A 24628-nucleotide genomic window follows, 5' to 3' on the forward strand; every position below is an offset into this window, starting at 1 on the left:
AGTAGGGTTTTTAAACAGCCTTTTGAGGCTGATGCATTGAATTATCACAGTTGAGAATAGTATGCCCTCCTAAACATTCATCTATGGGGAATTTGTGATTTGGACCCATATTGCATAGACATTTGGCATTTAAGACTGTCTAGGAACACTTAATAATAAGATTTGCCATTTCCCCCTAACTTCGATCGACATTCCATTCTTGGTTTCTGTAGTCTCATGTAACTATTGAGCTATTGGGTAGCCTTGTGGTTAAAACATAATCAGGGTTAGTTTCTGTCTTTGGTAAATATTTGAAGCCCATGCTAGATGTCACCTGCTATGATGTGACTGGAAAATAGCGGAGAGTGGCGTCAACCCTACTCATTCACTCTTTACATTGAGAGATAAAGTTTTTGTGCAGGAATTAGTTACTGCAAGCGGCCCCATTAAGGATACAATCCAAACTCTATGCAACATAATCCCAAAAGTTTACTGGTCCAAATAGTTATAACATATGAGGGCACCGCTAAATATCCTGAATTGTACTAGCCCTTGGATACCATTAACATTAGACAAACTGACTCCGGCATGTGGGCGAGAGCCAGTTTGCATCTCTGTAATAGTATAGTAAGAGGATACACAGCTTATTTGTTTCAGAGCAGATTAACCACTGATAAAGTTTAAAGGTACAGACATGTTACATGGCACTTAAGCCACTGGTTTGTTGTAATATTTTAGAATTTAGAAAGCTATAGGCATCCTCTGTCGGGTATTAAAAAATGGGTAGGCCTTGAATTATTAGTTCGAGCACAAGGGCACAAGAATAAGTGACAGTCTACGACTTTGCCGCTAATCCGAAGCCCAAGACTAGTAAAATTCTGTTTGGTCTTTTACACCCAGCTGACACTAAATTCTACTGAAACTGAAATGTTTGGGCGAGTAGACTCCAAAGTGTTTGGCACAGACTGCAGGGATTTATTTTGTTGGTGGTTCCTAGGAATGTTGTGCTTAGAATTCACTAGAAAAACATATAAACCACAATTAGTCAATTTTGACATCCAAGACAATTGAATCACGCCCATATACACTTTCACCCTTACATGCAGTTGTAAGCAGGTATTCCACATCAATATCATTCTGGTCTATCAGTTTAGAAAATGGTTTATGCTGCACACATGCCCACTTGCAAATTCTTTGCGATCTTTCAATGCATGTTTTTCGCTTGAATGACGTAGACAGAGTATGTAATGAAATATGACAGTTAGAAAGTAACAATGATTATTATTGTTCATGTTCATTATGGATCTTAGAAGGAGACGTCAGTGAATACGCTGTCGAGACGAAAATAAGTGACACTTCAGCTGTGCGATAAGTTTGCAATGCAAGAAAATGGTATTTTCTTTGTATGGCATTACATCAGAGGAATGGCAAGTAACTCTTCTGTGCTCGGTAAAGAGGGAAGGCCTATTCTAGAGACTGATGTTCCACATGGCCTTGTTTTAATTGAGAGTAGTATTCCAAATGGAACATTTGTTTATCGTAACATATCAGTTAATTAAGAAAAAAGGCCAGATATGATCTGTTTACAGATTTGCAGACCTTTTCCAGCTTTGTAAAAAGGGTGAATGAGATTTGAGAAGATTTGAAACAGCACAGGTGGCTCTATTTGTCTGACTTCAAATGCTGCACGTGCATTTTTCATCCCTAGAAGCAGTGTAAATATTTACCCTTGTTATGTCATTAAAGTCAGGCAGCTGCCCTTGTGTCATGGCGGAGGGGATTGACTGTATGATGAGCTCTGTGAACTTGTGTGATGTGCCAAATTTGACAAGTTAGAGATGGCTTGTGTAGGACACTGGGAGTGGTAGGTCAAATACTGCAGCCTCAAAGATTTTAATTTGGAAAAAGCATTTATTTATTCATTTTATGTTTTGGTATTTAACATCTTGTCTTTTTGTTTGGAACCTTTGGGTTTGTGAAACATTTACACAGCATCATATTGAAAATTGGAAATTGTATCAGAATCATGACTTATATTCTAACATAATGTGGTACATATTATAGGGCTTACACTGAAAGTGCATGGAACTGCAGAGTCCTTGTTATAACCCAGGGATTTACCGGATGGGAAATCCTGCATCCTATTCGCATAAAAATAGAAAACGGATGCATACTGTTTACAGAGTGCATCCACTGAGATGCAGAAAATGGGTATACTTGTTCAGGAATGAATGCTGCTATTTCATTATTTGGTTATACAATGTACTTAAAATTAATTTCCGTACATAATCATGTTAACCATAATACAATACAGGGTCGACTGGTTCACAATGTCCTAGTGCTTGTACTTGTAGATTAGTTTCCGTTGGGCAAAGCTGTATCTATTTATAAATAACTGCCTCTGAGCATAAGCAATATTATGTGTTTCATGCTTAATTGCAAATAATGTGGCAACGATGTCCGAATATGTCGTATAGTATGTTATAGGAATTATCACTGTAGTGGCTATCACGTTTGATCCAGTGACCCAACAGTCTACATGCTTGACCCATGGTCAGACTGTTCCTCACTCCAAGGTGAAGAACACTGGTCTCTCTCACGTGATCCACCGATCATATATTTCCTGTCTGCTGTTATGCAAGCAGTGGGAGATCAGAGAGAAAATGTGGGCCACATTATCTGCAGCCCATGTCAGGTTGGATCACTGACACATGGAGTCAGGATGTGGCTAATGCTAGCTGCTTCTGTTGGATGAGGAGGTGATCTGTACTGACAACCTCTGACATATCAGGGGGAAACATTGGACACAGAGGACTGGTCACTGCTTGGCCACAGATGTTCGGTCATCCTACATGGTCTGAAAACAGGACTAATTGTCATGCAGCAATCAACTTCTTTGTGTCCTGACCAACCAAATCGTCCCATTCATCCTTGTTCAATGGAATAGTGTGTCAGTGTATTATTAGCAGTGTTCAGAATAAGAATGAAATTCATTTCTAGGATCTTTGTTATTTTGTAATGTTTTTGTAATAGGGGTTCTTTGATTCCAATACCTTGGTAATAATGGACCCAAGCGTCTTCTTTTCTTCTGATGTTAATTAGAACATTGTCATAGGCTTAGCAATTTTGGGATGTCCTGGAGTTATGACAAGGACACCTGGACTTTTTTTTCCTAAGTTTCGAAAACAAAATATGCATAAGAAATAAAGTTTTTAGTTTGGCATCTTAGAAAAGTAATAAAGTTGGTGTACAACTGGTGTATATGTGGTTATGAAACTCTTTAAGGATTGCTCATGCCAGTGTCCGGAGACAGCCACAATTCCTTGGGCACCAATGCATGCCTCGGATACTTTGTGGTTAGTGTGGCAGGGACACGGTAGTTTGGATACTAGTATGTTTGTGGAGAAACCTAGCGGCATGAGAGATGGTTGGCATCATCTTGCCATATTACTTCCCATGTAATAATATTAAAATATTCCTTCCCATGTAATAATATTAAAATATTCCTTGTGTTCAAAGAAATTATTTGACCCATAACTGATGTGGATGCATGCCCCTTCTTGCTTGACAGTAAAAGAAAAACTTCTAAATAATGTATGTACATGTTACTTGAAACACAAAGATATATTATAGGAACATATGCCATCTTCCAAGATAGTATCCAACAGTGCCAATTTTTTACCTCTTTGACATCGGAAGTATTAGGACTTTGATAGCATGTATACAATGTTCAAAGCATTGCTCCATGTCTGATACAAATTAAAAACTTACTAGTGCATCGTCTCTATATACATAGACTCCTTCTGGCTGCTTCCTTTTGTGTATTCAGTATTCAAATCTAAGGTTCCTGGGTTCCTTGATGTTTGCATATATAGTATTTATATCTTGGGACCAAAAATGTTCACCTTTTTACATTAAGGTTATGACAAGGACCCTGTTACTTTCTATCTTTATATCAAAGACTGGTCATGCTGGCTTTGGTAATTATTAGTTATACTTTGGGTCTGAAATGATCAAACGTTTGGTGTGTTTCTTTTACCTTGAGTCAGAAACCACAGTTCGTAAATTTTCTGTTCAGCTAGTAAATTAAGCTACAAATAGCCCATTTGTTAAAGTAAAATCGATGTGAATTTTCCTCAGACCAATGACTATTATCACATTTAAAGAGCATGTTACTGGATCATGATTACATGCATCACTGTCGAGTTTTTACTTCCAACTTCAATCAAGGCAAATGAGTCATCTCTTCAATTGAATTCATTACTTCAAACAGTCGCCATGGTTACTGCACTAAACAAATCCTTTTATCACTTACGATTGTGTTTTGTTTACTGTGTAACCATGTCTTAAAAATATGAAAAAAAATGTGTTGACTGATGGTATTACGAGGAGCAGTATGTGACAGGAAGAGTTAGTCAGTATTCCAGTTCATTCATGTAGGGCTGAGGTTTTTTGTCAAATAGCCATGTTTGGATAATGACTGAAGTTTGTCCATTATGAAATTGTTCTTCAAACATTTCTGGACTAGATCAACTTCCCCGAGTAAAACCAAGACACCGTGTCTGGGATCGGGATTATTCTCATTGCGTACAAGGCATCTGTGGGTACAAAAAAGGTTGCCCCTCAGCCTAATGCATGAGATTATATTCATGAGGTGGGGAGGCAGCGACCCTGTTCATCTAGTGACCTGAGCACAATGCAGTTCACTTTGTCTACTCGGTCACTGTGAAGGGGCATTAATGAGGCCTTATTGTATCCATGCAACATAAAACACACCAAATTCCTTGGAGAAATAAGTTTAAGGAGCCCTTTTTAAGTAGATTTCTTGAATATCAGAAAACATATTGTTCTACCCATTGTTAAAGGCTTTTCTCAATACATTAGGTTTGAGCTGTTGGATTCTGGGGCAGAAAATGTCTCCAGTACAATGATCTAAGAGGTGCCTAAATGGGTACCAGGTTACCAGTGTTTGAAATTGAGCATGAAAGTCAACAGGTTCTTGTCTTAACCCAGGGTATTATCTAGAATTCCTAACTAAGTGGCGTTGGCCAGCAATTTGGGATAGTCGTTATTATCCCCCACTATAAAGTGGGGCAGGGGATATAGGAACGGAGTTCGTCAATCCATCCCTCTTTCCTTCCATCTCTTCGTATGTCTGTCTTTCTGTCCGTCCATCCGCTTCTCAAAGGGGACAAAATATTCTAAAAAAGTTCGAAAATTGGTGCCATAAATTATTTCTTTACAGAGTTACAGTCCTTGATCCATGTTATTTTACTTGGTGCATAGTGTGTGCAATTGGGACAAGTTTTCTCACAAAGTACTTAAGTTACCTCATCTCAGAGAAATGTATCAAGACTGAGTTATTTGTTCGTATTAATTTCACATTTAATAATTTTGTCTGACATTTAAAGCGGCCCAGGTGCCTAACGCTGTTTTCGTGTTTTGTTACAACTTTTGTTTCACTGATGCAGTGATGTTATATATTTGCATATGCTCGGAAGCCTATTAGGTGCGGTCGGGTAGCCAAGTGGTTAAAGCGTTCATTCCATCATGCTGAAGACCCGGGTTCTATTCCTGACATGGGTACATTGTGTGAAACCCATTTCTGGTGTCCCCTGCTTTGATATTGCTGGAATATTGCTAAAAGCGGTGTAAAACCATTCTCGCTCACTCACCCAGAAGCCTATTATTATAGATGGGATTTCTGTGTTAAATTGAAGAAAAGCAAGCATAGACACCCTGAGTCTTGGGTGTATTTCTTGAATCAGTGTTCCTTCTAGTTATCAGCAAAGTAGGGTCATTCCGACCCATCAATGACTGATAAGGGAGGGATCATTTTATACTTAGTTACTAGTAAAGTATGCATAAGAAAAAAGATTTCAAAGTGTAAATATTTTTGAAATAAATAATCGCTGTTCATGTATTAATGTATGTGGTGGAATATATGGAGTCTTTGTCTTGCGTCTCACGAAATGAATAGCCTTGTTAGAGGCAGCCCAAGAGTGCATTGCCTGTCATTTGAACCTTTTGGGTCATTGCTGGTATGCCATAGCTTGTTTGAGTGTGAATTAGATATGAGATAGCATTGGGTAAATCTACATGTGACAGATGAGCTGATGTATGTGTTGTACAGTGACAGTTCTCCACTGATTGTTAGCAGGCATAATTAGAGGGAACACACAGGCGAGGTTTACTGTGCTTCAGTGCAGCTACAATAATCATAGGCTGTGTGCAAGTAATTGAAATGTGGGTTGACGTGGAGTGTCGCTAGTGTTGGCTACCTGTCATTATTGAACACCTGAGGAGGGAGACCACCTGGTGTTGTGACATGCCCAGCCTCTCATACCCCCTGACCTCGCCCGTGCCCTAGTCCTCATCTTCAAGATAAAGATAGCAAGTCCTATTAGCATACATACATAAAATTGTTGCAAATGTACGTGTAACAAGATCAAATTGCAAAACACTGAGCATATTGTTTTGCAAGGTTAATCGATTTTGAAGAGATTTACGATTTTTTTTTTTTTAATATGAATTAATAGTGATGCGTATTTGCCTGATATTTGTATTGCAATAATGATTCATGTATTGCTATATGTGTTATTTCATCTGTAGTTTGTTTTGAAACTGAATTTAAAAAACAAACAAATCCCCCCCCCCCCCCCCCCCCCCCCCAACACTTATTTTTGACAATTTTGTAATCATCTGCTATTTTGTTAGGTGTTGCTAAGGTAGCAATGCATGTGTAATAGTCAAATTATATGCAGGAAGTTGGTCGTGTATAATTTCGCTTCTCCGATCACGGGAAACAGTTTATTTCTTCTAAATATCATAATTCAAATTTGACTTGAAATTTTGGCTAGTCAGATGGTCCATCTGCTTTACGTTTCAGCTCGCCCTTTGTAATTTTAACTGGCCATGGACCATTGGGCCAGCAGTTAAATTGACCTCTGCATAAGCATTTGTGGTCAATGATTGCTGTGTGTGTTCTGTTGTGTTGGTTTACTTAGGTATTTCAGTTTCACTGGGTTGTGATTGTTTGGGAAGTTGTTTGATTTCTGTATCACTTGCCTTGCGAGTGATTAGATGTGTTTATTGCTATACATCACTGACTGCTTGTTTATGCAAGGGAAATCTGTTTGCAGGGAGGAAGCATAATTCGTTCAACACGACGCATGGCAGAAAGAATAGGGTTTGACATGGAGACTGGTATGCACATCGAGGAGGTCCCAAGCAAACATGATAGAGAACCTGTCATCCTTGAAGACAGTAAGCATCTTTTCAAAGTTTAACTGGGAAACATGTACATAATACATGTGGGTTTTAAGAATCCTGTAAAGTCTGTTGTAATCCCATGCGAGTCTGATAAATTGAAAAAATTTATAACTTAATGCTTCATTTCCAACATCCAGAATGGCTAAGAGGGCCTATGTGCATGTATGATTGTCTACTCATGAGAGTAATGATACTAAGATGGCTTCCCATACAAACACTTTTGGCCTTTTCTTCACTGTTTTGACAAATTAAGTATAGATTATGACTTTTCTTGCAAATACTGATGGTGATACCTGTGAAGATCTGGGTTAGAATTGTCTTTGGCAACGAATGCTTGCTGTAGGAGGCGACAAGCTTGGTTAACGCATGTCATTGTATACCAGTGGCATAGATTTTTTGCCCATGATGTCAATCACTGGATTGTTTGATCCAGACTTGATATTTCCAACCACTGTCATGTATAGCTGGAATATTGCTGAGTGCAGCGTTTAACAACAAACAGACAACAAACTGATGGCGATTCATGTACTTGTGGTATTCCAGAAGACTGGGACATACTGGTGTTCTAGAATGCAGCATCTTTCTATGCTATCATATTTGGATGTTTATTTTAGATCATTTCTTTGATAATGAGTAGGGATGTACCAGAAAACTTTATGTTGATACTTCCTAAAATGTATAGCAAGTGACTAGAGACATGTTATCAGGTGTTAAATATTATCGTCGTCCACAGTTGACAGATTCATGCAGATGGACATCCGAGAGGGAATGCCCCTGGAGGAACAGCTGAGGATCCTCCTGGACAAGATGGACGTTGCTAATACAATGCCCAGAGGAGGTAGGATTTGTTGTCTCTGGTCACAAATAAGTTTGGGAGTTCTGGGCAAGGATATTGGTCCCCAACAACCTATGGAGGTCGTAAGAGGTCACGTGATAGATCAGGCGGTCAGGTTCGGTGATTTGGCATCAGATCCGATAGCTTGTAGCATTGATAATTATATCAGTACTGGGTTGTCTGGTACAGATTCAATTATTTACAGGTATCTGTAATGTAGCTTGAATATTGCTGACTGCAGAAGTAGACAGCAAACAGATAAACCAAATTCATCAAGATTGAGATCTTCATCCCTTCCCACCTCACAATTTATTTAGCCATGATGGCTATTTTTCACCACTTGACCATTCCTGTAAGCTTCAAGTTGCCCTGACAGTCAATTTAATAAACATGGAACTTATTAAATGTTCCTTCCCTGATATTTAAAAAAATAATATTTATACTCTTTAATTAAAATTTTCTTGTTTGATTGTGGCCAGGGGACAGTCAATACATTTGATGATGTCTTTCTGTTACTGAAATATGATCATTAGACCTTAGAGCATTAATCAGGAAGAATTAGGAATATACACAAGTTTCATTAAATGTTGCTAGTGAGGAAGCTTTTTCAAGCTACAGTCACTGGAGTGTTTGGTGTGTTCAGACGTCCTTTAAGAATTTTTTCATAAGTATTGTAATCTTGTGAACTCATGTGGCAAGTGCTAATTCTTTCCAGGTCGAAGGTCTAAATTTGCCAAAAGAATTAAGAAAGAAATATTCAAAGTGCGGAGAAAGTTGGCATTACAAAAAGGACAAAGTGCAATGGATACTGCTGATGAAACAGGTAATCAATTCTTTCCATATAAACAAGAAAGCTATGCTAAACAATCACTTCTGTCTCAAGTCAAATTAACTCATGTATTAATGGAAGTCTTTCTTTGTGATAACCTTGTAAACAGCTTTTATCATGTAATAAAACCCTTTCCCCAACACAAATCACTCTTTGTAATGTAATTATATGTATTACTTTGGCGTATTGAAATTGTAACATCCCAGTCTGAACACTGCATTACATTGTCACATTATGCACTTGACTTATTCCTATTTATTCCTATTTTGGTAGCATCATCAGAAGCTGCTTCTGCAGAAGAGGGAGAGAGTCAGCCTGTTTCTCCAATGAGATACCCCAGTACTTCCACACCTGGCCGACCATCACTCAAAGACAAGCTAGCTGACAAACCTACACCCAAACCAGCTGGGCGAGGCACACCTGGCAGACCCCCTGGGCGAGGCCGTGGGCGGGGCAGACACCGTGCCCAGAGTACAAGGAGCGAATCTGACCAAATAGACACACCTAAACATCAGGCAGGTATGCAGTACTACTAGGATCAGATCGTAAGAACTCTATTCTACTTTTTTTGGTGGTGCATTAGGACTTGGTTTGTTTATGAGGAGGAACAGGAGTTAAACAGGTGTGGGTAGTTTTTGCCTTTTAGGTACAGTGCACTATTGTAGGACAACGAAACATTATGCTGTGTTGAATAAGGGTTCAATGGTTTGGGTAATTGTGAGGTAAAGCAGTCATATTGATCTTGTGTAGATTAGAAGGAAATGTAAATTTGTGATGATAGTTAAGCCTTTATCCACAAGCATTTCCAGCTGTTTGCATATCTAATGGGAATTATATTTTGCTTGTGTTTTTTCAGGGGACAAGCAGCATAATGCGGAGACGGGCAAGTTGGGCTCCCACCACCAGTCCCATGCAGATCTGAAAGGGACCACGACTCCATCACCTTCTCCATCGGGGGTCAACCGGCGAACTGCTGTTTTGTTGAATAGTAAAAAAGCCCGCAATTCTTCTTCCAATGCTTCTACACCTTCCACGCCTACACAGCCCCGAAAAGGCCCTGGTCGGCCACCCAAACATAGACCACCACCAGAATCTGTATCCCCAAGGTCCCCTGTGCTGGAGTCCTCCCCCAGTAGCCGCGGGCCGGCTAGCCCCTCCACAGGGGCACGGAAGCGATCTGCCAGCACAGGAGCTTCCCATTCTGATGGTCGTCCATCCCCCCCAAAGAGAGCCGCTTCAATGACTGAAACATTACCTTCTCTTAGCGAGAGTAGCCACATCCCAACTAAAGCAAGTTTCCAGGTGTACCGTGTCGGAAACATCCGCAGTTCCTCTGAGTCCGAGAGCACCTCTGACCTGAGCAGTGGCGACGAAGAGCTGTCAGACAGCTCGACAGCAAGCTCTTCCAACAACAGCAGATCAGGTGAGACTTGAACCTGTGGCACATTGAGTCAGGCCTACCACTGCCTACCCGCCTATCCACTACCCACTACCTACCTATCTACCTAACTGTGAATGACAACTAGCTACCTCTGCAGTCAGGCCTACTCTCTTGCTCCATTAACTGCCATATCTTGGACATCCAGCCTTATAGAAGCCAGCTGACATAGGGCAGTGTTACTAGCCTGGATCGACTGTAGTGCATGGCGTCTGTCCTTGCCGCAATATGATCACTTGCATTGTCCATCTTTCTTGTCACCCCATCTGTTTGTAACAATTTGAATCATACTCAGTGCTTTGTGTTTTCCTATATATATATATATCATTATTTAAAAACTTATTTATTTCTTTTAGAATTTTTGCATATCTATTTTTTTTCACTTGTTATTTTTTTTGCTTATTTACATGTTTGGTTGTTGCTTTTACATGCTTTTTTGTTCATGGTTCTGTTTTGAAGTAAAAATGCATACATTCATTTTGCTAACTAAAAAGCAGTGTGCCAAGCTTTCTGAAAAACCGACACTGATACTCTTATTTTCAACTTTTCCATGCTGCAGGGAAAATGTGTGTTCTGTGAGTAAGACTGGACTTTGTAAAACTCGGCAGGATGCCGCTGCCTCTGCCGCTTCAGATTGCTGTCACTAAATATTGTAATTTTCATTCTTGGAAATGAACAAGTGTAAAGTTGCATGGAGTTGTTGTTATTTCAATATTTGAATCAATTTTGTATAATACGTCATTAATGGCTTGATGCTGGTAATGCACAATAGCCTATACAAGACTCTTTCAACTTAGTCCATACTAGGTCAAGACTGGCAGCATCAATTTTACAGTTTGGGTTCACTGTAGAAAACTCTTCTCAGGTTAACCAACCATGTGGTGATTTCTTAAAGTTAACATTTTTGGTCTCTGAAAGTTAATTTGGGAGTGGAATATTTGGTGTCATGGAGTTCAGACAATTTCTATATGCTTATGGTTTCTTTATTTCATTTTCATTCTTTCACAATTGTTGTTCCTAATGAGCTGCACATTGTCTTTATTTTCCCCTGCACTATGTGTTGTATGGTAAGCGGTACTGCTTTTGTAACGTGTGTGGCACACTTGCTTTTAATTGGATAATTGGTTAACCTGCTTGTTTTGTTATGACATTCACATAACCTGAGCACTGACTGGTCACACTTGAAACATTGTTTGCCTTACATTGGGGGCCGATCATTTGAATTTATGGTGAGTGAAGGGTTAGGGTGGCAGTGCTTTGAAAAATTATTTGAGAATATGCTTAAAAAATATTTGGTATCAGGTTTTATACACCAAAATTCTTATACTGGACATGTCCTGGGCCTTGGGGTGGCAGTATTTTTAAAATTGAGGAAATTCTGTAATAATATATTTGGCATCAGGATTTACGCAAAAAAGTATTGTACTGGATTGAAAAAAAGTGGATGCCAAAAGAGTGATTTGGCACTTCCTGTCAGAATATTTTTTGTATGTCTTGAAGCATTGACAGAAATAAATAATTCGAACAATAATCAGAGGCCTTTCTCAGACTATTTAATTGATCGGTTGCTTATTGAAGGAATAATGCTTTCAGAAAATCTCGATCAATGTTTGAAGTGTGTCCATCATATGCTTAATCATTGGCATGGTTTGATTGTGCTTGCTTCCCATCTTTCCTTGGTGCTGTGTAGAGGATAATTCTGACGCGACTGAGAACAGCAACGGGCAGCGAGATGGGCCTGACCTTGAACTTGGCAATTGGAACGGCATGTCGGGTAGCTCACCTGCTTCTGCTTACAGCACATCCAACTCCCCTCCTCAATCCTCTTCCGCCCAGCATGCAGGTAGGCATGGTACGTAGGCTAGCTAGCTACTAGACATTAGATACTTGCACTTTAAATGCTCTCTTGCTACCCCAGTGGACAGGGGGTGGACATGCTATTTGTTGCCTTGTTTTAGTTTAACTTCGAAGGCTTCCATGACAAACATGCCTGATTTTCAACCATCACACATTCTTTCTAGTCTGTGCCATAGAACTTAATCTTGCAGCATCTTTTGTTCCATGAGACAGATCATTCTATGTAGTTAATTCAGAAAGGGATTGAACTGATTTTATTGATTTACAGATTTACTAGACTCGGACTAGTAGTAAGTTCATGAATCTTTCTTTTTTTCATAAGAATGAAACAAAAATTTATATTTTTTTTATTACGTTTCTATTTATAAATGCCATACATTAATTTCCAATTTTGATGGATGGAGACTGGAAGATGTATGGTTGAAATCATGAAATGTTTGTTATGCTGCAAGCGAAAGAGGAATGGTGCTATGCTTTGTCTTTAAACAAGTAATAACACAGTGCAAATTGTTGAATCATGTATTTTGTTGTGTGTAAGTGTTTTATGTTTGAGTACTTTGACCACAAGACATCATATGAAATATGTTGGAAAAATACTAGGATGGCCAGTTACTGTTAAGTGAATATGCAGGCTGTTGCTGAGTTGAAATTCTGAAATTTGCTTGAATTCCGCTTTACACTACCCCCACCTGCTGGCTAGTTTTCAACCATTGCCATTCATTCATGAATTTATGGATGTGAAATATCTGAAACCATAACCTATCAACTGTGTGAAAATATTGGTTTGACTCTAATCCCAAAGAAGAAAAGGAAGGTAAGAGTAAAAGTCTTATTGGCTGAATTTCTATTTTGGCATTATTTTCAGTATAATTTGGTCAAAGTTTATATGCTGATCTTAGATCAGGAGACGCTTTCGTCAACCTGGCTTCAGATGCCATACCAGTCTTGGTCAAGATATTTCAGTTAACTCTATAATTGGGTCTTCATTAACTGTTAAACTGATATGTACTACTCAAAAGAAGTTAAAGGACACACTATTCTTCATATTACTAAAGTTAATCTGTCATGCCATGGCAGTTTAACTATAGTAATATGAAAGAATCAGGTTTCTTTAATTTTTTAGAGTAGTATTCATCATAAAATGTGAGTTCAGACAATTAAAGGGATTTTGCATGACTTTGACGGGAATGCCATTTCCCCACAGCGAAGTCTCCCATTACAATGTTACAGACATATCTGCTCTTCTCCAACAAACTTAACACTATGGTGAGGTTTCTTGACTTTGATATGCGCTCCATGAAACAGTCACTCCTAATCTACAGTGTTTAAACCATGAGTGACGAGACTGTATATCTGAGGGGAAATCCACCGGGAGTGGGATTGTGCTTATTACATTGAATGAGAAGAGGTTGTGGTTTAGACATCCAGGCCCTGCATGAGAGTGGTGGCTGTGTAGGAAGTGTGAGAAATGGGGCTAGTTAATTAGCAGTGGAAGTAGGCCACCATCTTCCTATTGTTGTGGGAGTATGTCTACACTGCTACACCACTAGGTCAAATCCATCTGAAACTCCTGTGGGTAGAGATGACATGGTGATCATACAAATTATGCTCCTTGCTGTCTGAGTAAAAAGGTTATACTTGATGAAGCAAAGTATGATTTTTCTCATGAAATTTCAACCAAATTATTTCATGTGCAAATTATGATACCAGGCATCTCAATTTGGCCTTGATACTTCTGAAAGATTATTTTTATTAAGTTATGAGTTATACCCTAGCTATAATTGAAGCTGAAACCACATTAACAGTTCCTCCTGATTTTGGATGTGAAGCTTGTTCCTTTGACATAAGTTACACATTATGTGTCCCAAAGGAAAAAAATAATTGATTACCAAAATGCATTTTTAGAAAGGGAAACCAACTTCAAGAATTATTTCAAAGAATCATTTGATATTTCATCCATAATTATTTGAGATACTATCTTGATCATTTCTTTGATGCATTTGATTTCATTAGATGTTTAGTGCGTTTGCATCATTTATTTCTTTTATCTCCTGAAAACTGTTTCTTGCATATGATGTTCCAAATTTTAAATGATGTTTAATGTTGGTTCTAAAACAGAAAGAAATATTTGAAATAGTTCTGTATTACATTAAGACCAGTTGCTCGTGACTGCGCTTTTAACTAATGCAAATTATATCTAATGATTCAATCCTGAAATTGACACCAACTCTCAGTATTGATATATTAAACTTCACACGAAATGTTGGGGTGCAATCTTGGCTTACATGCAGGTATTTGATGTGCTTAACTTAATGACATACCTGTCTTGACAGCCAAAAGAAAGAATAAAGAAAACATAAAGTTAGGCTCGGACCTCGCAGAGAAGGATGATCTTTTGATCAGAAGAACAAGAAACCGATCCTATGACCAAACGGTTCATAAAAGCAGAGTTACAAAATCAGTCTTGAATAAAAGGAAGTCTGTACGATTTGACCTAAACTGCACATCACAAGAACATACAAGTAATGAAATCAAAGAAATTAAGTTGGTCCAGTATAAAAGAGAATTGGGTGGTAATAAACACGAAACCAGAAGTACAAGCAAAAGATGCAGAGAGATGAAGGATAAAAGAGATATGGGTGGTAGTAACCATGAAACCAGAAGTATGAGCAAGAGATGTAGAGAGGCAAAGAGTCAGTGTTCCAGCTCTGTAGGAGGTACCCAAGTACACACTAGGGCCATAACATCCACCAAAACACTACAGGTAACCAGTGTTGACTTTACTGGGTCAGACCTCTTTGAGGTACACACACATGAGGGTTCTTCACAGAGAGAATTGTGTGGGGGAAAAATTCCTGTCATGCCACGAACCAGGGCTGGAAGCAAAGGGACAGCCTACTACTCAATGCTGCGTAGTCGGGACAAAAACTGTAATTCTGCTTGGGAGATTAATCACGGTGACACCAGAACTGTATCCAGAGACTGTATGGTAGCAGTGGTAGCCCAAGACTGCATTGTGTCAGCTGCACTCCAAGACATCGTGGAGGTGTCTGATGGTGATGATCAGAGTTCTGGGAGGCCAGGGTCACCTTCTAGCAAGGCAAAATGTCAGCCTCTCACAAAGAATTGTCAGACATTGCTAGCTCTTCTGGCAGATAGACAACTACTTGGGAGGACATACTCTACAAGTTACACAACCCAAGGTTTTGTCAACAGCAGTGGTAACATGTTGAATTTGGGTTATTTTGTTAAAGTTTCTTGAATATTTTGTTTTTAAAAAGAATTTTGTTAAAATTACGACTTATCTGTTTTGTCTAAATTTGAGTTACATTTTCAGTTCTTTAAGTAGTAAAAACCTTTTTTCAAGTTTTTGGTACACATTATGTACTCAGTTTGAGAATACCTTGTAGAAGGAGTTTCTACTTCATTGGGGGTACCTAATTACGGCTGATTCCTAAAACCAGGGAATTTAAACGAGCTGACAGATTAGTCAATTTATCAAATCTTCTTAAGATTAAGATCAAGTTTTCATGTAGAGATTACACTTATGCCTGTGCCACTGGGAACACTGTTTACAATTAATGTGGCCAGGTGCTACTAATGAATAGCTTTACTAGCAAAAATAGCAAGTTTGACAACACCATCTTTCTCTCGCTATCTACAGCTGTAGTGAGAAGACCTTTTCTGTTATCAGTGTAATGGAGTGTACTACCAGACAAGGTGAAAAGTATAGGCCACCATTAAGCACTGTCAGTCAGACACTGGGTTACACTAAATTCAGAACTGCAATTATCCACACAAAAACACATTGGGAGCCTTTGGTGATAACGAAAAACGAAGAAAATTTGTTCTGTTGTCCATATGTTCAAGGTTCTTCATGTTTGCAGTCTTCAGTATTCAATGAAAGACTTATTTTGTTCTGTTTATTCAGTAATCCTCCTTGTCTGTTACCGTTATTGATTAGAGCCTGTTCCAAAAAGCGATCTTAGTCATATGACTACTGTAAGCCTATGTTAACCTACGGGAGTTACAACCATTTTAGTACTAAGATCTCTTTGTGGAACAGTGCCTTGAACCCACTTGGACAAAGCGACCTTAGTGCTACAACAGTTGTAAGTCGGTATTAATGTATGAGAGTTGTGGTTGTCTTAGCACTTAGATCAATTGGTGCAAGTTGGTCAAGATGTTCCTGATGAGATATTGAAGATACTAAAAGATGAATGATAAGACCATTCTGATAACATTGATGGTGGATGCATCTGCCTTATTTATTGCCAACAACCTGACATATCTGTTGAATAAAAGTTAAGACAATGTCCTGATTGACTGATCTACAAGAATAACCTACATAGATGACCTTTCAAGGATCAAGATAACTTTCGGATTACCCAAGCATTGGCTGCTTGTGACTATGAGTAACGAGAATCCTTGTGTTATCGTTCTGTTTGATTGTTCGATTCTGCGAGTGTTCCTGTTTCAGTGTTATTTTGGAAGAAGATTAATGAAGTTTGTTCTCTGAAAATTTGGGAGTAATACTTTTAATATAAATTTGTGATGAAATAAATTTCAGTTTAAGATCTCTTTTGACAATACTATTGATTGTAAGTGCTTTTTTCCTGTCAAATAGGACAAACGGGAGGAAAATGCAGATTGGAAGTATTGGATGATGAAACTGCAATTTCAAGAACTGTAAATAATACATAAACGTACCACATAAATATTTCGATTTTTCTTTGAAAACCTACTTATTTACAAAGATCTATATACAATTTTATGTGACTGAAATTATGGTGAAAATTAAGTAAACGGGTAAGAAAAGATTAGACAATATAGGTTGTCATGTTCTGAAGTAGAAAATAACATGGGGATATTGAGGACAATGTTGATGTTGGTGTAACATTCTAGGTAAGGACAAGAATGTGGGGCATGTCATATTCTAGCTATGGACGAGAACAGTGTAGACTATGGGTGATGTCATGTTCTAGGTGCAGACAAACACTTAAAAACGCAGAAGGGTAAGAATGCATGCATACATGTGATTTTATAATGGTGAAAAAAGAAACGAAGCAGTCGACATGCCTTAGATACAGTTTTTGCTAATGATTTCAAATCCCCAGGACTACAGAAAGTGACAGCAAGGGAATGTTCACCATCTGACAACATGCCTCACTGTGAGTTTATTCTCCCACAGCCCGGCCCAGACGAAGTCCCAGCTTTGAATCCGATGATGTGATTGCCCTGGAGCCCCTTGACCTGGTGTGGGCCAAGTGTCGTGGATATCCCTGGTACCCTGCACTGGTGAGTTCTGTCAACATTCCTCTGTAAACTAAATTCACTTGCATAACACCTCATTGTTTCCTGGGCTGTCCACAGGGTCATGTTATGTCTGGGCAGCCATCTGTTATGAGCTTTTATCCAGCAGCTTAGATCTCAAGTATGTTGAGTGGAATGACATGGGACACTTCCTTGTGTTATTCCGAATGCTTTCCTACTCCAGTAAATTCAACCTGAGTAAAGGAATAGACCTAGCTTTTATGTGGTCTTGAAGTTGTTTGTGTAATATGTGAGTATGTTCATCCTGGTAAATAGTCTTTACAATATCTACCTGAACACTTTGACATATCACATTGATTCTTGGATACAATGGATCCCCAGTACCCATCCGACTAGTATGATATTGGGTTAGCCAGTGTGGGATACATGTTCATGCTATCAATCACTTGTCTGCCTGGCCTAGAATCGATTAGCTGCAACAAGACTGATTGGTGTAATATGACATTCACTTTGTCAATCTAGAAACTAGAAACTCAGCATTTCAAATGAACATTCATGGTTCAAAATTACAATTGTTATCTTGTCTGCTCATGATATGTTGATCATTGAAAATTGCTGAAACAAGAATATGTAGAATTTAAGTAATTTCTTTGAACATTTGTAGTATGCCCAATGTCTTGTTAGGTTACAAGCAGCTGGACTTTCCCCAACACCAGCACTACCTAATTCTATTACAAAGCTGGTCTGACCTCTAAACTAACTACTTGTATCACCTATACTGCCTTTGATCTCACAGGGCAGATTATAAACACCCTGCAAGAACACTAGTCAAAAGGGCTTGCTCAAAACCACCTTGCTCTGATTTTTACACTGGTTAACCACCGACTTTGAAAGTGCTCACATAGCAATGGTTTGTGTCCCAGCAAGACTGCTTGTTGAAATTACTGGAACATGTTAAGATACTGAAATAGACAATAATCTGCATAAGATCAGATGATTTTCAGATAACACAAGTGCCTCCCAGAGGGACAATTAAAGATGTGGTGATAATCTGTGCTTTGCAATTTACACAGTAGGGCTGTTTATATTTCCTCTGGGTACTGCATCTGGAAATGTGATCTGACATTTTTGGCATAACTTTTGTTAGTTGGTGGTTTCTTTACTTGAGTATGTGTCGGAATGGTTATAAACAAACCTTGTCTGCAGTTCAGTGCTGTGTGTTTCATGGTGTTACACTCACAAACAAGTTCTCTATTACAAGACCTTGGTCTGGGTGTGTACCCTGTGACCTGAAGTGTCCCCTCTTTTCCTTATGCACCATAATGTAATGTATTTTAATGCTTAGGTATCGGGTAAGTGATAAGCAATTTGTTTTTCATTCCTGTTCCACATCAAGAGGTATTTTAGTCTCGTTGTTTTATGACATGTATTTTGCAGATATGTGTGCCAAAATCTTTCCAGTCTACCAGACAATTTGGCTAATTGGATTCTTTTGTTTGAGTTATGTGTACGAACATTTACAACTGGCTAGCAACCACAAAATGTGGCCCTATAATTAATTGCTGGGCTCAGCTTATTGGCAAAGTGTCCAGGACCGTGAAAACCAGTTGTTTCAGATATGAATGTGTTCTTTCATGTTGAGGGATATTGCTGATTGAGTAGTTTAGTGGTTAGTGTATCATTTTTTCATACAGAATAGATTTTTTTATTCCATATTTTGAAAGTCAACTGAACAACTGGTTCTATATGCTTACCATGGCGAGCAAAAATAGAATGTTTACTGTTATTTATAGTTATATTTATATATATATATGTATCTTAGTGGGCAAGTTAATTGTCCATACTGATGTAATTGAGATCTGTTTAGGGACCATTCTTTTCAACACTGGTCTGGGGAGATTGGGTAGCCTTTTGGATAATGCATTGCCAAAGGTCTGGGTTTGATTCTCCACATGGGTACAATGGTGTCCCCTGGAATATTAGTAAAACAAAAACAGCATTAAACCACTTAATCACTCAACGCTAACAGGTCCTGATGCCAGTAGATAGGTTTTTATTTAATCTTCCTCTGTTGAAACATATGTTCCCTCTTGAATCATGCTGCATTGTTTGGTGGCATAAAGTTTCTTTCTATGTTTACCCCAGGGTGATATTGCTCGAATATTGCTAAAAGCAGTGTAAAACCATATTCACTGACTCACACTATTGCTAAATTGTCTCCTTTCTTTACCAGATAATAAATCCCAAGATGCCAAAGACCGGCTACTTTCATAATGGTGTCCCCATCCCGGTCCCTCCTGAGGATGTTCTCAACCTGCAGAAATGCTATGATGAGACAGTGTACCTGGTTCTCTTCTTTGACACAAAGCGCACATGGTGAGTTGATCTTGATTACTCTTATTGTGGGTGATAAAAGTACCGCCTGGAGGAAACAAGGGGCAGATTTTATGAGACCAGTTATTCGGTGAACCTCTAGTTTTCTTTCAAACAAGACTGTCTGGGGATTGGCATGTTGTAAAACCCGACTGACTTGTTACCAACTACCAGCAGAGACTATGTTTGTGATTCAGTGATTATCTTCGATATTAGGTCATTATGAAGCGACAAGTGTAAGTGCTTTTTTTATTGTCCATCAAAGATGTTCATGCAATGGCCGTATCAACTTTCTTTGCTATTTTTTTTAGCTTGGTTGAATACAAAAATTTGTTAAAATATTTTCAACCTGTCTGTCATCCTTCCACACAGTTGAACTGTGATATGCATTGAATATCTGTGCACAAGATCAACTTTTTATTATTTTCTGATTTCCCGAACAAGTAACTGAAAAAGAAATTATTATAAGTATTAATCGAAAAACAAAACTGTTGAAACAGATGTTGCCCCAAACCACAGAGGGCCTGCTTCATTTGCATGACATCAGTGTGTATTCAAATCACATCTGTGCTCAATGAGGAGTACACACATACAATCAAAGCTGGCTGTTATGCACTATGATCTGCAAATCTCATCCTACCGAGTACCCATTCACTGACTAGAAGTGACTCCATTATATTTTTCTTTGCAGGCAATGGCTGACTCGTGGTAAGCTTGAGCCACTGGGAGTTGACTCCAACCTGGACAAAGCCAAGCTGACAGAGAACAAGAAACCTAATGTTAGAAAAGCTGTCCAGAAAGCATATGAAAAGGCAATTGTCCATCGCTGCAGTGTCAGCGGGGAACCCAACCCCTTGTCAGGGGATTCCAGCTCTGAGGATTAGTAGGCCAACGTGGATGTAGACGAACATGTTGACATAATGTGAACACTTTTTATGCCAGTCATAATGAATGAGAGAGATCGAGAGAGAGGGTTGTTAAGACAGGGAGTGCGGAGAGAGTGCATGTGATGTATGGTTATGAAGACAGAATCTGGTGGTTTTATACAGTGGACATGGCTTCTTCACTGCCAATAAAAGAAGCATTTTCCGCATCAAAGACTTTGCTGGTGGTAATATTGAAAACTGTGTTTTGTACAGTAAGAGCATTTCATCTCAGCATCTCTTCATCAGGGCTTGCCATTGTCGTATTGTTGTCGTTTCCAGTGCTTTTTCATACATCTTTATTCAGATTTTATCCATTTGTTCATCAGTTTACCATTGCCTTATCACAATGTCAAATACCATTGATCTGTTAGTGAACTACTTGTGTTTTATCAAATGTCTTCTATGTTTTATGCTTGGCATTGACTTGTTATCAACTCATGGTCTGATCACAAAGATCATTCAACTGGTCCAGTCATCCAGTGCATGCACTGTACCAATAAACTTTATTGTAGATCTTTTCATTTACAAATCTGTACAAGTTGTTTGCTGTTATCATAGCAGTGTTTATATGGCCCATGAAAGGTTGCTGTTCCTTTTATTATTTAAAGGATTAAAATATGAGAATAAGATCATTAACATGAGTTCTGTCTTTACCTGTTTCGACCCGTGAAGATCCGGGGTAGAAGGGGTCTTCAGCAACCCATGCTTGACATAAAAGGCGACTATGCTTGTCGAAAGAGGCGACTAACAGGATCGTGTGGTCAGGTTCGCTGACCTGGTTGATGCATGTCATTTATCACGAATGCATAGATTGATGCTCATTATGTCAATCACTGGATTGTCTGGTTCAGACTCGATTATTTGCAGACTGCTGGCATGTAGCTGGAATATTGCTGAGTGTGGCGTTAATCAACAAACCAAACCAACCAGCTTTACCTGCTTCATTGTTCCAGCTGTGATCATATACAATATGCAGATAGAAACTAAAGTGCATGGCAATATCCAGTTTAGGGATGGACCACCCGATTGCATTGTATTTCGTTTGTTGCACTCAGCAATATTACAGCTTTGATGGAGGTTTATAGTACATGGATCAGACACACCAGTGATATGTTGCGTGAAGCGTCCCACCTCATGGATACGATGACAGGAATCAACCAAGTCAGTGAGTCTGCAGACCCGATCCATTCAGTCGCCTACTTCGACAAGCATGGAATGCTGCTTATCCATCTATTCTATACTAGAATCCCCAGGGGTTCAAACGGATGTACATCAGACCAGCATAGCTTGCTGGGGTCCTGTTCTTGATAGGCAGTCACCAAGGGTGCACAAAGTTATCGTAGCACATTGTGACAGCCCACTGTTCCAGGTGTTTGAGGATTTTGGACAATATTGTGAAAATTTCGGATCATGTTTCCCCGTTAATGTATACTCATTGGACATTTTTCTTTTACTTGTAATCTTCAGACCTTAAAATCTAAATATTCAAAGATTTATGATTTTAAAAGCTGTGTAACGATTGGTGGGTAAGTTTCAGATTAGAAGTTTGAGGGATCAGTCACATAGGTTTAAGACCCAACTGACTCGGCAGCAGGGAAACCTGTTTATCTAGAAGTTTGTGAAAGGGGAAAATGTGAACAAATGCATGTTTGTTATTTCCGACGGCGCACTATTCCAGTTATGTGACGGCAGTCTGTATTAATCGAGCCTGGACCAGACAAATCAATCATTGATCTGTTATGTGCAAGTCCCACGCCAATGCAAGCTGACAAGCAGTTAAACCAAGTCACCGAACCTGATGATCCAATCCGTTCAGTCGCCTCTAACGGCAAGCATTAGCTGATGGACAGCTATTCTAACCCGAAATCCACTGGGGTTTCCAACGCATGTGTACGTACTGTATGTTAGTCACAGTTAGTGACGTCATTAAACTTGAGGTTTTTCCACATATATCCAAAGTAATCACAGGCTGGCCCACTTGGACAAAGCGCTCTTAGCGCTATGAACAATATAGTTGTTTGCATGTTTGTTGTACAGTACATTGACATCCAGTCACTGCCTAGTGTAAATGTTAAGGTACTTGTTTTCTAATTGCTGAGACCACACACATGTGTATAGTAAGTATCAGCGAAATGTCATCCTCATTAATCCGGAGGTACGTCATGATATATAATTGGATTCATAGAATTCTACCTTTTGCAGACACCCCGAAATGATACCCTTAATATTCTGAGTTTGATATTCTTTGAAAAAAAGGTTCCAGAAATAATTTAATCTTAAAAAACAAAATTGCTCGCCTGACATTCCAGATGTCCCGAAACGAATGTCCTGTAAAAAATAATTGTTTAGCTCCTCGGAGAAAAAGCTGCTTTAAAACCGTGACCAAAATATATTTTTCTCTGACGCAAATCTAAACCCGTCTTCACCAAGAATGTAAAATGGTCCCCAAAGGGGTAACAACATGACTGTGGTCGCTGAACCAATGTTACCGTGCGTGTCCGCTAGTGTGAAAAGAGCTGCATATTTGGTCTTGGGAATCCGCAGCAATGATGTATTCCTTCTCACCACCATCATTGTACAAACATGCACGATCAACTGCCTATCTAACACACTTTGAACACCTGTTAGGATCGTATGAATGTCGCCTCATCACAACCCGGATTAACCCAAGGTACCCAAACACCTTTGACCCAGTCCAGAGCACGTTCTGCTAGGAACTAGGTCTGTTTGACCTATTTGCCTCATGTTAGTTTAGTCCAATTTGCCATTTGGATAGGAAATTGCTAAATACAGAATTTGTGAGAACTTGATTGTCAGTTACCATTACTACACCCGGGTGTAATTGGATCATGTCGAGGGGCCATCTCAAGAATAACGTTCCCAGTAAAGTAGCCAATGTAAGTTGTTTTTTCAGTTTTCAATATGCCAGGGCTTCTTTACGAAAAAAACACCTTTTCTTGAAAATTGGCCTCTAATTTTAAAATCCCGACTTATCATGCCAACATTAGCATTTCGTGCGGAGAAATTCAAAGACTAAAATATACTATTCCAAAGGATTCAAAAGAACACCGGATTTCTCATGACTATAGTTAAATTGTCATGGCATGACAGATTTAAGATAATTATATAAAAAAATAAGGTGTTCCTTAACATGACATGACAGATTAACTGTAATCATATGAAAAAATCAGATGTTCAACTTCTTTACTGTAGTCATTTGCAAACATCGGATGATCTTTAACATCTCTTGAGAAGTATACTTAAGAAATCAAACTGCATAACAAAATATGCTAAAGGCATGGGTTTTTGTTTTGTCGCAAATAACTGATTTGGAGGAACATTTTATATACATTTGAGGGTGTAGCCATACCTTAGTGAACACAATCTCATCGAATCTAATAAATTACCTTAGACAACCTGGCGTGGAATAGCAACAGAGGTGCTTGTAAAGGCGCGATACCTCTGAGAGACATAGGCTGGCTCCAAAGGGGAACTCATGGGTTAACATTACGGGAAAGGTTTTAGTTTGGCTTCACATAGGCACATAGGCTTCATCTGGAGGAACATTCAATCGGAAATTCCTATTCGAAGCTTCAAGAGTCGTCCTGATCTCATGTACTTGTACGAAGTTCACGTAAAGGTATAAGTTATTGTGGAGCCTCCTTATGTTTGTTTGATTGTTGTTTAACGCCGCACTCAGCAATATTCCAGCTATATGACGGCGGTCTGTAAATAATCGAGTCTGGACCAGACAATCCAGTGATAGACATCATGAGCATCGATCTACGCAATTGGGATGTGACAACATGCATCAACCAAGTCAGCAAGCCTGACCACCCGATCCC

General features: G+C 39.0%; 1 protein-coding gene across 8 annotated transcripts in view; it reads left to right on the plus strand.

Moving 5' to 3' along the window:
• LOC124121766 (peregrin-like) overlaps positions 1 to 21419 on the plus strand; it is a 33924-nt gene extending 12505 nt beyond the window's left edge. For 2 of the 8 annotated variants that reach the window (XM_046484826.2, XM_046484823.2), the window contains exons 8-17: positions 7122 to 7245; positions 7985 to 8089; positions 8802 to 8909; positions 9189 to 9434; positions 9772 to 10338; positions 12044 to 12205; positions 14544 to 15431; positions 17402 to 17508; positions 19718 to 19860; positions 20549 to 21419. In XM_046484826.2, coding sequence (XP_046340782.1) covers positions 7122 to 7245; positions 7985 to 8089; positions 8802 to 8909; positions 9189 to 9434; positions 9772 to 10338; positions 12044 to 12205; positions 14544 to 15431; positions 17402 to 17508; positions 19718 to 19860; positions 20549 to 20741 — 2643 coding nt within the window. In that variant the 3' untranslated portion in view covers positions 20742 to 21419. Of the gene's footprint in view, positions 1 to 7121; positions 7246 to 7984; positions 8090 to 8801; positions 8910 to 9188; positions 9435 to 9771; positions 10339 to 12043; positions 12206 to 14543; positions 15432 to 17327; positions 17509 to 19717; positions 19861 to 20548 lie in introns of those variants that run through there. The other 6 variants (XM_046484825.2, XM_046484824.2, XR_006859080.2 and 3 more) reach the window with 6 other exon arrangements.
• The last annotated feature ends 3209 nt before the right edge of the window (positions 21420 to 24628 follow it).

The sequence above is a fragment of the Haliotis rufescens genome, unplaced genomic scaffold (assembly GCF_023055435.1).
Source record: "Haliotis rufescens isolate VD_foot unplaced genomic scaffold, xgHalRufe1.0.p SCAF_23, whole genome shotgun sequence".
Lineage (NCBI taxonomy): Eukaryota > Metazoa > Mollusca > Gastropoda > Lepetellida > Haliotidae > Haliotis > Haliotis rufescens.